The 15,182-nt window shown below is 33.6% G+C and overlaps 1 protein-coding gene across 4 annotated transcripts in view; it reads left to right on the top strand.

Moving 5' to 3' along the window:
• NCAM2 (neural cell adhesion molecule 2) overlaps positions 1-7,384 on the top strand; it is a 563,771-nt gene extending 556,387 nt beyond the window's left edge. For 3 of the 4 annotated variants that reach the window (XM_025380702.1, XM_025380699.1, XM_025380698.1), the window contains one exon: positions 1,878-5,605. In XM_025380702.1, coding sequence (XP_025236487.1) covers positions 1,878-1,989 — 112 coding nt within the window. In that variant the 3' untranslated portion in view covers positions 1,990-5,605. Of the gene's footprint in view, positions 1-1,877 lie in introns of all 4 variants that reach the window. The other variant, XM_025380697.1, reaches the window with a different exon arrangement.
• Positions 7,385-15,182: the final 7,798 nt, after the last annotated feature.

Raw genomic sequence — 15,182 nt, 5'->3', positions numbered from 1 at the left:
ATGCTAACTTAATATCAGAACTCTAATCAGAACTGTTTTCTCTACATTTTGATGCTTGAGGTGACATATTGCTTTTGTGACTTTGTATTGTCAATATTTTCAGTACTTGCGAATGCTAAAAAGGAATAACTGAGACTGCACTATTTATAACATATAAAATAGCCGCCTGCTCTCATTGGTACAATGTTTTTTTTCATTACCAGCAATGGATATTACTAGTTTTTGCCTATTTCTTACTTTGATTAGTTCTGATAGCTTTGATCTGCAGAATCTGTTTTAACCCTTCTCATTCAAAAATATAAAATAAATTACAAATAAATCCCAGAGGAACTAGCATTGTAACTTTCACTCCATTATAAAATGGTAAGGCTAAAGTCACAGAGATGGATTGGAATACTTGGAATACTATTTCTTTCCTTCTTTCTTTCTTTCTTTCTTTTTGAGACGACTTTCACTCTTGTTGCCCAGGCTGGAATGCAATGGCGCTATCTCGGCTCACCTCAACCTCCGCCTCCTGGATTTAAGCTATTCTCCTGCCTCAGCCTCCCGAGTAGCTGGGATTACAGGCACACACTGCCACACCAAGCTAATTTTGTATTTTTAGTAAAGACGGGATTTCTGCATGTTGGTCAGGCTGGTCTCGAACTCCTGACGTCATGTGATCTGCCTGCCTTGGCCTCCCAAAGTGCTGGAATTACAGGCATGAGCCACAGCGCCCGGCCTGGAATACTATTTCTAACTTAATTTTCTTGATGTGGAAAAAGTATGTTGTTAAGGGAGAAAAACTCATCTCCAAATGTCATGTACACAATGGTAAACAATTGAATTTGCAAGTTTTAGGAAAATCTAGAAAGCACAATTCATTGGCATCGAAGTAAGGTTTGTGAAACTGTCTTGACATGAAGAAATAAAGTTGTTATTGCTTCACAAGTTACAATTGCAAACAACTCAAAATCTGTGTTGCAAAGTGATATAAAAGTGACAAGAAAAACAATAGTGAAAAGAGGCAAAAGAAAACATATACAGTAAATATTAAAAAGTGAGCAAGTCCTAAAATATGTTCATTTGCATTAAGTTCCAAGGAATATAGTTAATTCACTCAGTTTCTGAATTTTATTTTACTTATTATTATCATTATTATTTGAGATGGAGTCTCGCTCTGTTGCCCATGCTGAATGATCTCAGCGGCATGATCTCAGCTCACTGCCATCTCCATCTCCCAGTTCAAGCGAGTTCCGGCTAATTTTCGTAATTTTAGTAGATACCTGGTTTCACTGTGTTGGCCAGGCTGGCCTTGAACTCCTGACCTCAAGTGATCCACCCGCCTCAGCCTCCCAAACTGCTAGAATTACAAGCATGAGCTACCACGCCCAGCCTGGTTTCTGAATTTTATGTAACAGAATATGGCAACAATTATTAATTGTTTTCACTGGAGAAAATGTAGTACTAATAAATCGTATCATTGACATTTAAAAATGTTTTGGCATTTTACCTTCCATAACATGTAATTATATTTTTGATATCAACAACTAGTTACCAAATCTAAACCACCCTATAGTGGACAATTTGCTGCATCTAAATCTACAAATATATTGTTTCATTCATCATTCTGCATTACATTTTTAAAAGGCCAATGTAATTGTTTTTACTCTCTTTTAGAACATTTTAAAATCTATTTTAAATAATTGTAATAAATTTAATTTGTTCTTTCTAATTATTGTAGCATGTTTTCTCTACAAAATAGTTACTTATTTAGCACGTATAAAATATTAGCATATTATTGGAGCATATTTTATTTACAAAATAGTAACTTAAATGTTAAGGTATATCTCTTTAAATACCTCAGAAAATGAAGCTTATTATTTTTTATCTTCCAGAAAATTGCCTTTAAAGGAAGAAAATGGGAAAGAAGCTCTAAATCCAGAAACTATAGAAATTAAAGTTTCTAATGACATCATTCAATCAAAAGAAGACGACAGCAAAGCATAACAACACTATTACAGGGGCTTGAACAACACTACGAAGAGTATTTGGATTGCAGTGACCCTATGACCAAAACTATTCCATTGACCTTAATTTCTTGGGAAACTTCTAGCTTGGAATAGCTTGTACACATATACATATGATCAAATACTCCTGCCCATGGCCCATTTCCTTTTGTTATTGTTGTTGCTGTTGCTGTTGTTGTTAATTTTAAGAATTTCAATATCAAGACCTGACTGGCACCAACACTTTGGGTATTCAATCTGATTATATGACTGAAGTACTGGAATTCATTATATGGCTCAAGTACTCTATTTATTAAGAACTATATTTAATACCACCAACAAATATAGGGGTTAAGGAAAAAGACATGAGCTATATGTGTAAGAAGGCTCTGCATGTGTATGAGTCCTATTCTGGGCAAATAGATTCTTAAGGTGGCTTTCAACTTCAAGACGAAGGCACTTAATAACGGTTACTCATTTTATCAGGGGAATTTCAGGGAACATAGGCTTCAAAGAGCCAGTTTATCTTTAGCAGATATTAAAAATTGAAAACTTTGAAGAACTCATTTCAAGCTATGATTTGGTGCATTTTCAACATTGATTTTTGATAGACTGAAGTGCCAGATCAAAATTGTTACCCATTTGAAAGAATATTAGTTGTATATAAAATTAGATTAGAAAGACTTTCTAAATCTCTATCTCTTTATATATGTCCTATTCATTCACAATGGATTATACACAAAAAATGTATTGCAAGTGAAATAATATTGATTTCTGCCCTCAGCTTCAAATAAAGTAAATTGAAATGGGAACAATATCAATATGGTGTCTTGATATATTTATAAATATGTGATTATCATTTATTTTTAAACAACTTATCAAAAAAAGTCTTTAGTGTTCAAATACTTCAAATCATATCCTCAGATATATTTTTAGCCCATGGTTTTATATAATCTTTGAGAACTAATTTTACCACTGTTACAGGTTCATCATTAAATGTAATTGGCTACTGGAAATTAAAATTTTAAGGTTGACTAAATTAAGAAGAAATTATTTAACATTTTAATGTGCCATAAAAGTGTAAATGATAAACAATTACACTTCCACTATGTGTTCTATTCTGGATGTTCTAGCTAGAAGTCATTTTAAGATTTTGATAAACAATTTTGGTTGAAGAAATTCCTTAAATATTCAACACAAACCTTCTGATATCTTTTGTTAGGGTTATACCAGAATAAAATGCTTCTTTACTTCCAAGCTATGCAAGCTCCCAGAGGTAAGAGAGTGACACGTGATTTAACTTATATGTAAGGTTTAAAAAAGTATTTATGATTATAAACATACATACCATTTGGGAGCAGGTTTACTAACCTTGAGAGCCAAAGGTTTCCTTAGGCCCTGTAACATTCAGAACCTTTGGTGTTTCAGCTCAAATAGTGACGGGATAGGGAATGTGTTCCAAAAGAATATCGGAGCAATTTTTAGCATTGCAGAAACCTGCTTTGGGCATGTGTCTCTGTAGAGATAACCTGATGATTATTAAATGTAAAATTAAGGCAACTCATGAATATTTTTATTTACAAAGTGCTTGAAACTGTCAGCCAAGGAGAGACGACTAAGTAATTTTATATAATTCCTCACTTTTCTGGCTACAGCAGGACAGAATATGACCATCTTCATTTGAAGGCACCAAATCGTCGCAGTGTCTTTGCCATAAATTGCAGGGTTAAATGCAGGAATCTCTCCTTGCATTCCTGTCTGGCATATTCTGAAGAAAAGAACAGAATTCTTGTGCCTACCTAAGAATTTGAGAAGCGTCTAAAACAAACCAGTTAGGTCATTTTAACTGACTTGATTATCCAACTGGTCTTTGACAGATGTGACTGTTGTTATTTAGTTTATGTTTGTCTGATCATCCAGTTTGCTTTATTTTGCTGTGTTTTATTTTGTCGTTTGTTTTGTTTTGTACCAACGTACTAAAACTAGTCAAAATACTTGAATTAGTTTGTTTGTGCAAAGTGTACAAGCTTAGTAAAGTGTCCATGAAGCAATAGCCATGAATGATAATTATTTCTAAATAGGGCCACATGGTTTTAAACTAATGATGGTGAAAGAATTAGGATGACTGAGAAAGTCATTTCGCATGTTTACTATTGTTATATTTGTGCTTTACTTCAAGAGTGCAGAAATCATAATAAATAACAAACTATTTTTGTGTTTTCTCAATTTGACATTTCTGTTTCTCTCATTTATTTGGATTTTCCTTGTAAAGAAATTGACATATATTTCATATACATATATATATATAGTCTATATATATATATGATGTTAAATTTCCTGCCACTCATGTGGAGTAATGATCTGAAATTAATAGATAATCTGAAGCTAATTATAGTCAGACTATTTCAAGTGCACTGTTTCAGTTGCCCGAGTGGTCCTTACCTCTTGTCCTTGAAATCCATGCCATGCTGAAGCACGGCAATACTGTGATAAAGTATTTTTTTTAATATTTCAATGGAATGCTCCAAATGATTTATAAGAATTTCAAAATAAAAGATGGCTTGTAGTAAATTGTAAAATATGAGTAGAACTGAAATAACCTGTTTCATTCTTATTCTAGATTAAACATATACATATAACCGTATAAATGTTATTTTTATTGTCTGAGAGTACTCTTAAATATTAGTATAAAGTGTCAAAAGAATTGACTGAATATAAGTACTGTTAAAATAATTTGAACCCCGTGATATTTTAAACCAAGAGGCAAAGATATCACCGAAAACTTGGTATTTCTTGATAGGTTAGGTGCAATTAGGCAGTGACAATCTATATTCAACAACATATAAGAGGAAAGAGTAATATCAGAATTTTAACACATATTTTGTTTTCAACACTGGCACAAATTCATGTGTCAACGTATTTTACAATAATTGTCAAAGGAATTTAATTAAGAATTGTATTTTTAAAGATTTATTTATTATTTTTTGTGGGGTAAGACATTGCCATTCTATTGATACTAACATCTAACATTAATGTATTGTTTCTTGTTTTCTTTTATTTTTAATATTAATAACTATAAAAGCATTTTTCAAAGGCTATTAGATCCAGCACACTTCATGTGGATCTTAGTCTTTGAATTAAATATTTATATAAATAGATTTTATTAATCAAATTATTTATTCGTGTGCCAACAATTAATTGTAACTTTATGATCATACCTATGTTTATGCTTCTTATTTTAAATAATTAAGATGTATCTGTGCCTTTTAATTAGCATGACATTCTGCTTTATTAAAAGAAAAAACTACAATTAATGTCATTACTAGTATATTTTGCTTAGATTTGAGATACTCGAATGATGCTGTCTTATTTACAGTCAGTAAATAAGTTCAATTCAAACTATTTACCTTGAATATAAAATCTAGATATAATAAACTATACTGTATAAGTTACTTTAATTCATGTCAAAATAGTTCTTTTTATACACACACATGAAATATTCTTAATTTGTTCTGTATTGTTTTTCTAAACAATAAATACATTCTAGATATTATTGAAATTAAATTTTGCCAGTTGTAAGACAAAGACAACAGATAACTTTTGAAAATCAAGCAAATTACTATGGTGTTTCTTGGGTCTTCATTATTTCCATTTATATATATTTTATTTAGAATAATAAATCAACCTTTATTTTTGGCAATAAGATTATCACAGATGAAAATATGTACAGCTCAAGTGGTAGAAATAATATTTTCCATTAGTTAATTTAGGAAATATTGGAATAGCATATTAGAATTATTTATGAGGTTCACAGTGTTCTTTTTCAGAGAAAATAAGGTAAACATTTGACTTAAATCCCCCATGAAGTTTTTTTACACTCATATTCATAATCATAATCATATAATGTTCTTATTCAACAAGCTTTGTATCTGGAAATATTTTTAACAATAAGTTTGCTAGCATTATTGATTTATCTTTAGAGAGAAAATATTTGCATCTGTTTATTAACCCTTTGAAGCATTAATACTTAGTCACTCACACTGAAATTGTATATGGATGTATCAACATAAGCTAAAATTAAATTATGGATGTCGCAGAAATGAAAAACTTCATCTTAAAAGGTAAAATTTTCAAGAAAGTATTTTATTCATGGACTTAATAATGTCTTAAGATGAAACAATTATAAGTTCAAATGAGAAATTTATAAAAAGACCCACATATAGTAATCGCTGAACAAACATAATTTTCTTCCAGCTCCCATCCTTCCTTTTTGAAAAATTGAATTTACCCATGTAGATGCAGCTATTTAAAATTATACAAGAATGTTAATAGATGAATTATTTCCTCTCATATAAAGGCAAAGAATTTTATATTATATATAATGCTAAATATTTATTTGATAACACACATACTATTCTTAGAAAAATAGTTTATTACTCACTTTAAGATTTTACCTATAACATAAATATATTATCTGATATTACCTCTTTACATTTTCATTTTACACAATTTTTGAGATTCTGACCACACACAACATTCAGAATTATTGCTCATGTAAATTTAAATATTGCTACTTAGCTTTTTCTTTTCTGAAATGAAAACATGTATCTTTTGGCATCTGTTTTCAGCCTCCCATGGAAGACAGTAAGCAAAACCATTACTGTTGGAGAATTTCAGATCACAACCCGACATAGGAGATCAGAGAAACAAAGAAATGAGTGGATCTAGAAAGGCAAACTGAGTTGCTATATTTGGAATAGCTAGAAAGGACCTGACTTTGAGAAGTGCTAGACCAGGGACTAGGACCATTGCTTAGATAAAAATTATGGCCCATTAAACCGATGCAAAGGAGAAAACAGTGTAACACAGAGGACAAAGTTAACAGAGATAGAATCTATGATTTGATTTTGCAAATAGTTTTTTTAGAGAACAACATGCATACTATAAAATAAACAATACTATTAAGAACAAACCTATTTGTTCCAACTCTTAAAGAAATATTCATGGTTTAGCATTTGCCTCTAAACCCTGTTAGAAATATGTGAAGTTAGAAATAAAGGTTTTTTTTTTTTAAAAAAAACAAACAAACAAACATTTTTGGTATGTGAACTGTATGCTGTGCTCAGTATGTACTGAAACATACTATCTTTTATTTTCTTTAATTTATATATTCCATTCAAATTCTATATGCTTAAGTTAGCTATCACAACGTTTTCTTATTGTTTCAATATGGTATGTCCCAATGAAATGCTGTATATATATGTCTAAACTGTAAAAATTATACTGCAAATGTTGAAGTTTTGTATTTATGAGAGACATTGAAAGTATGGCTTACAGTATATCAAACTTGTCACACTTCACCATTTGTATATTAATAGTAAAGATACTTTTACTTTAATAAAGTGTTGCATTTTATGTTTATTTTGAATAACATTTCTGCAGTGAGCAAGCTTATGGTTTTTCAGAGACTTCTGTGTTAAGAAACTTCCAAACATATATCTAGATATTCTAAAGAAGAGAATGCTTTCTGCTATCTTATCTCTCAATGGGTTACAATCTTTTGGCTTCTACACTGAGCAGAGCTCAGAGAATTAAATGAATAAACAGTTGGTTTAGAGCAGTGTTCTCAAAATGTGACCCCCTAGAGCAGCATTACCTGGGAACTTGTTTAAAATGTAAATTTCTAGACCTCACCAGAGACTCAATAAATCAGAAAGTTCTAGGAGAGGGCCATGGTAATTTGTGTTTCAATAAGAATTTCTGATGATTCTGATGCATTGCAAAATTTGAGATCCAATGGATTGGAGACACTTTTATTTTTTCATTTACCAAATTGTGTTGATCAATTTAAAAATGCTAGGCAACCAACTAAATATAGCCAGTTATGCTTTAACACAATGTGTGCATTCCCCAACAGCATCATATTCTGCAAAATAATGCACTTAATAATCAAAACACTTGAAGGAAAAGTAAGTTTGGAACAAACCAGTAAAAATGTAAGCAATTGTGAAACCATAGCATCGGCACAAGTAACAGCAAACAACCATTCTGTAAAAGAAAGTATAAACGTTACTGAAACATGTTGAGTGATAGTCCAGTGTTAACTTCTGTTTCAAAGCTAATCATTTCACACATGATTTTACAAGTTGTTTTCATTGTTTTAAACTAGTACAAATGTGACTCATTCTTAAAAAATAAGATTCTGAGTGGCAACTTTTCACAATGGGGCAATTTTCAATATAAGCTTAATACCTCAAAAATACATACACACAGAATAAAAATAACATCAAACACGTTGAGAAGTGAAGAAAAATATATATATTGTGCTTCATATTTCAGTATTCTATGTTTATTATAAAGACAATTAAAATAAAACACAAACTATGTCACATGAAAGAGGCCAAAATTAACTCTCTGATGTATTTTGGAAATTGGGCAGGTGACCCTGGTAGTATTTTAGATAATTTCTTCTAGTTTTTTTCTAACCCAAAGCATTACCTAAGTACAAATTCTCTTTATTATACAGTAAATAATGAACGTATTTATCCTAAATACTTATACAAGAAATAATGAACATATGGCCTCAGCATTTGAAATTTGTTTTCTAACATGAGTTTTTAATACATAAATGAAAATATTCTCAAAATATAAATATTACTTTATATTTTATATGAGGTGTCATATATGTACTTATCTTTGGCATAAACTTGTTCTTTAATAGAATGCATACATTTGTGTATTTTAACTTTTCTAGACAACTTAATATCTTCCATAGATAGGCTTTTGCATTTTATTTTTTGTAGAGTGGCCACTATAATAATATAAAATTTATTACATTTTAATTTCATTTTAATTTAGGTTTTTATTAATATATGGTCTGTAAAGTCAGGTATTTCTAGTATTTAGATGTCTTCATATTTGGAAAACAAGATTAACTTGATTATTTTAGTTCACATCAACCTTTCCAATTCCACCTCCAATTTCCACACTTCCTAATTCTCTCATCTTTCTTTCATCTGTGTCAATCATGACCAATGTCAGAAACTGACCTGAGAAGTTTGAGATGTATAAAGAAAAGGATACTTACCCAAATCAGTCCAAAACACTTGTATACTATCACATCTGGAGATGAAGCAATTATCAATTATCTTAGAAGAGTCATTTTTGAAAATAGAGTTTTTGGAGGAAGTTGTGATTTTCTTTGTATTTGGAAGCATTGGCTGAAGAGAAGGAAATGGGCATCTCATTTGTAAGCACGGACACAGACTGGACCCACAGAGAGGACGCAGCACACACCCAGGGTTATTCCATGCTGTTTGAGGAGCTTTAGCACTAGGTTTGACTATGTGAAGGCCCCCTACTAATTATAAGGGAAGCACTCTCTGAAAAGCATAAATAAAATTTTCACCAATTCAGAAACCAAGAGATCCACACATTTACTCACCAGAAAAAAAGATGGGAAAATAATTTCCTACGTCTTTGCAACCAGGATGCAAAACTGGGATCCTTGGAGTAATATGGAAAAACAGATGAGAACCCAGATATTGGAATTAAAATAAACCTAGGTTCACATCCCAATTGTATCACCTATTACTAGCTCTGAATGTAATACATTTAGATACAAATTTACACCTTTATTTCCTCACGTATAAAATTGTTATCCTAAAGTGATTAATATTAATCTTCACAAGATCATTTAAGGATTTACTGAGATTGTATTTATGAAGTTCTTCATACAATGTCTACCACACAGAAAATACCAATAAATAGTAGCCGTGAGTATCTTTATATCTGCGATATTTCAACATTGATTCTCAGTGTAAGTTATGTTAGTTACCTATTACTGAATAATAAATTGAAATGTAGTAGTGACTTAAAACATTAACAATATATTGTTTTCTATGATTTCACGTACTGATTCAAATACATTTGGCAGTTATTTTGCAACATATGATGTAGCTGAGCTCGCTTATGTGGCTACCAGCTTCTAAAAGGAAACCTTCCAAATGGAAGTCCCAATATGCAAATGCTCCCGAGTCTCTATTTGCATCAGGCATGTGATGTTCAGTCAGTCACATTAAATCATATGGGTAAGCACATAGTGGATATGTTTGCGTAGAGGCTGTAAACAAGGGCATAATGCACTTAACACAATTCATGTTACAATGTAGCTCAATATTCCTTGTGTCTCCTAATGTTTCACATTTTTCCACATGCTAAACTCACTCAAACCCTTCCTGAAACTTCCAATGTATATCATTGTGTTATCAGGATAAGATTTGAATTTCAGAATTTATTCAACTAAATTAATCCCAGGTAGTCATATCATCTCAGGGATTACAGCTGGGTTGAATTCTTCAGTGAAGAGTTCTGTCCACTAAAAAGATAATGTAGCTCCTTCCAGAAAACTCTACAGATGATTATAAGGCAGGAGCAGGATATGACAATAGACACTACCATTCAAATAATAGAGAAGGAATTGGGGACATTTGACAGTTAAGTGTCTATAGAAATTTTGAGATCCAGTCAGAAAAAAAAAAATTACTAATTCCATCGCCCACTGCCCTCCATTATCAGCATAGGGTATTTTCCTTAATTAGGATATGATTCTATTCCGAGGGTAAGATAACTGTATCTATTGTTCTTCATATTGTTAGGGTTACTTTGAGATATTCCTACTTTTCTATAGGAAAGGGTACATGATTATAGCTGGGTAAATTTCTTGGCTTGTTTCTTGGCCAGATGTATTTACTGCCTAGAAATCTATTTACATTTAAACTTCTTAAGTCCCATTAAGTTCAAGCTGATACAACTTTTAGAAACAGTGTGAGTTCTAGATAGATAGATAGATAGAAACACATATATAAACATGTATATATACATATATGTAAATGTATCAAATTATAGTCTACTACATTAGACAAGAACTACTCTTAGGAGTGTTTTCAAGATAGTTCCCTCTCTATGTGGGGCTGCGAAGGGAGATCTTATTATATGATTCCCTTAAAATTTTTTAAATCCCATTTATCCAGTTCTAAAGCCTATAAGGCACTGCCTTACATTCCCATGTGATCTAACAAAGGACATCCTTGATTTATTTACTTTTATCCCCAAACTATGTTTTACAGACAATACCCAGACTTTGATCTTTGCCTCTATGACATTTATTACTTTTGAGAAAGTTTTGACAGCTAGAAAGTGTGGGAAAGAGAGAACAAGTCTTTTGTAAGAAATAATCCTCCGAATGCTGCTTGAAAATTGAGCATACATCTCTTTAGCACATATGTCTCCTGCAACACCCCATCATACTTGAGAAGAAATTAAGACAATTAGCACTTTGAATATGTTGCCTTGAAATCTCCTTAGTCACATTCACAAACTCATTAGGTATATTTTCGGTTTTCCAATTAATCACAGGCAACAATTTTCCTAAATATTCTGCAGACATGGTTTCCTTTGTCTCCAGGCCCTAATAGCAATTTTCTCACTTCTCGAAGAGACTTCACTAACAGTCTCCTTTCCTACATTTAGGCCTTTATCTCCCACACAATCACAAAGCCGATGACAGAAGTTATAGCGTTTTGTTATAATAAGAGCCCACTTGCAGTTACCAGTTTCGGTTCCACTTATCTATGTCTGTGTGTTAGCTTCCTCTTGCTACTGTAAGAAATTACAATGAAGTTAGTGGCTTTAAAAAGACCACAAATGTATTATTTTACAGTTCTAGAGGTCACCCTCTGATACGGACTTCACTGGGCTAAAATGAAAATGTCAGCAGTATTATATTACTTTAAAGGCTTCTAGAGTCTGCCTACATTCTTTGACTTATGATCCTCTTCCGTCTTCCAGGCCAGCAATTCCATTACTCTGAGCTCTGCTTTCATCAACACACCTCCTTCCCTGACTCAGACGCCCTGATTCCTTATTTTCTTTTAAGGAGCTTTGTGATCACATTGGGTGTACCTTGATAGTCCAGCATAATTTCATAATCTCCCCCTCTCTTGTCCTTAGTCACACCTACAAAGTAATTTTGTTGTTGGTGGTGGTGGTGGGGGGGTTTGTCTGTTTGTTTGTTTGTTTTATTTTTATTTTTATTTTTTTTAACATGGAGTCTTGCTTCATAGCCAGGCTGGAGTGCAGTGACACAATCTCTGCCCACTGCAATCTCTGCCTCCCAGGCTCAAATGATTCTCCTGCCTCAGGCTCCCAAGTAGGTGGTACTACAGGTGTGCACCATCATGCCCGGCTAATTTTTGTATCTCTACTAGAGATGGGGTTTCACCATGTTGGCCAGGCTGATCTCGAACTCCTGACTTCAGGTAACCCGCCCGCCTCGGCCTCCCAAAGTGCTGGGACCACACGCATGAGCCACCATCCCTGGCCTAAAAAGTCATTTCATTCCATGTAAGATGATATATTTGCAGCTTTCAGGAAATAGGACATCCTTTGGGGGACCATGATTTTGCCCTCCACAGTCTGTGTAACAAACCACTGCAAAATATAATGACTAAAACAACCACATTTTATTTTATCTGATAATTTTTTGAATTGACTTGGGTTGATTTTATTTTTTTTCCCCTACCTTCCTGGAACGTTGAAGTCAGTCACTGCATTAGCTGGGGTTCTTTAGAGGAAACCCCTACTGGTACTCACATATTGGCTGCCCACGGGTGAGAATGAAGCCTCTACTAAGATCCAGTTTGGGGCCAAAAACTGTTTCTCGATAGAAGAATAGTTATCTTCATATAATGCCAGGATCTTGCTCTAAAGTCCTAAAAGCTCATGCTGTGATTCTCTTACAGAGTCCTGCCAAAGTGTCCAAAAAATATCCCTATTTGCCACTGACATTTCAAATACGGTTGAATCTGCTGGATCATATGGTCCATGTGGCCGAACAGCTTGTCCAGAGCCTGGACCTGTCTTTCTTTTGTTCTAAGCCCTACACAAAACTAGCAGCTTTTGGGGACACTATGTAAATGGACTGAAGTAACATACTAAAATGTGGAATGTGTTGCATTAACAATCTAGGGAAGCCCACTAGGCATTGTGCCTCTTTACTTGTTGTGGGAGAGACCGGATGCGACAACTCATTCATCACTTTAAAAGATAGACCTTAACATCACTCCTCCCACTGGACCTCCACAAATTTGTTAGATAAAGGATTCTGGATTTTACTAACATTTATTTCTCATCTTTTAACATGTAAAATTCATAGAAATAAGTCTGGAATAGTGGCTACTTCTTTCTCTCTAGATCCAATTAGTAAAATGTCATCAATGTAATGGGTCTGTGTGATATCGTGCAGAAGGAAAAGAGGATGAAGATCCCTGCAAGCCAAATTCTAACATAGAGCTGGAGAGTTTATATACCCCGAGGTAAGAGAGTGAAGGTAAAGTTCTGGCTTTGCTAGCTGAAAATGAAATGCTTCTGGTGGATAGACAGTATTGGAGAAAAGGGCATTAGCTATATCAATAACTGTACATGAGATATCAAGGGATGTATTCATTTGCCCAAGCAATGAAATAAAAACTCCAATGGCATCTACAATTTGAGTGACCACCTGTTTAAGCTTATGATAATCCACTGTCATTACTCAAGATTCAGGGGTCTTCCGCAAAAGCCAAACAGGTGAGTTGAAAGATAATGTGGGAATTACCACCCCTACAATCTTTAAATCCTTGATGGTGGCACAAAACTCTGCAATTCGTCCAAGAATATATTGCTTGTGACTTACTATTTTCCTAGGCAAAGGCAGTGATAATGGCTTTCACTTGGTCTTTCCCACCATAATAGCCCTAACTTTCAGAATAGACAAAATGCACGACTGGGAGTTTGATTTGCATTGTACTTCAGCCAGTCACTGGATAAGGTTTTGAGTTTGATATTCAGCAATTTCAGCCCTGTGACTACAGGAAATAACATTCTCCTTCTCAGTATACATTGAATCTCTTAAGTTGTTTACATGATGCTTGAGCTGAGGACGCAAATGTCTCAGCTCATCTTTTATTCCCCTACTTTGCCCAGTGAAATTAGAAAGAACTGACCCATGTTATTATATTTGTTAGTTTTCCAAAAATGTTTGAAGTTGTCATATACAGTCATCCATCTCCTTACTTTTTGTTTTGGTTGATTAGTAGTATATATTACAGAAAGTTTTCATATCTCTTTTTTTTTATTTTTTTTATTTTTTATTATTATTATACTTTAAGTTCTAGGGTACATGTGCATAACGTGCAGGTTTGTTACATATGTATACTTGTGCCATGTTGCTGTGCTGCACCCATCAACTCATCAGCACCCATCAACTTGTCATTTACATCAGGTATAACTCCCAGTGCAATCCCTCCCCCCTCCCCCCTCCCCATGATAGGCCCCGGTGTGTGATGTTCCCCTTCCCGAGTCCAAGTAATCTCATTGTTCAGTTCCCACCTATAAGTGAGAACGTGCGGTGTTTGGTTTTGTGTTCTTGTGATAGTTTGCTAAGAATGATGGTTTCCAGCTGCATCCATGTCCCTACAAAGGACACAAACTCATCCTTTTTTATGGCTGCATAGTATTCCATGGTGTATATGTGCCACATTTTCTTAATCCAGTCTGTCACTGATGGACATTTGGGTTGATTCCAAGTCTTTGCTATTGTGAATAGTGCCGCAATAAACATACATGTGCATGTGTCTTTATAGCAGCATGATTCATAATCCTTTGGGTATATACCCAGTAATGGGATGGCTGGGTCATATGGTACATCTAGTTCTAGATCCTTGAGGAATCGCCATACTGTTTTCCATAATGGTTGAACTAGTTTACAGTCCCACCAACAGTGTAAAAGTGTTCCTATTTCTCCACATCCTGTCCAGCACCTGTTGTTTCCTGACTTTTTAATGATCGCCATTCTAACTGGTATGAGATGGTATCTCATTGTGGTTTTGATTTGCATTTCTCTGATGGCCAGTGATGATGAGCATTTTTTCATGTGTCTGTTGGCTGTATGAATGTCTTCTTTTGAGAAATGTCTGTTCATATCCTTTCCCCACTTTTGGATGGGGTTGTTTGTTTTTTTCTTGTAAATTTGTTTGAGTTCTTTGTAGGTTCTGGATATTAGCCCTTTGTCAGATGAGTAGATTGCAAAACTTTTCTCCCATTCTGTAGGTTGCCTGTTCACTCTGATGGTAGTTTCTTTTGCTGTGCAGAAGC

This window comes from Theropithecus gelada, chromosome 3 (genome assembly GCF_003255815.1).
Source record: "Theropithecus gelada isolate Dixy chromosome 3, Tgel_1.0, whole genome shotgun sequence".
NCBI lineage: Eukaryota > Metazoa > Chordata > Mammalia > Primates > Cercopithecidae > Theropithecus > Theropithecus gelada.
Note: the sequence above shows the minus strand (reverse complement) of the source record. Positions and strands in the feature narration are given on the sequence as shown.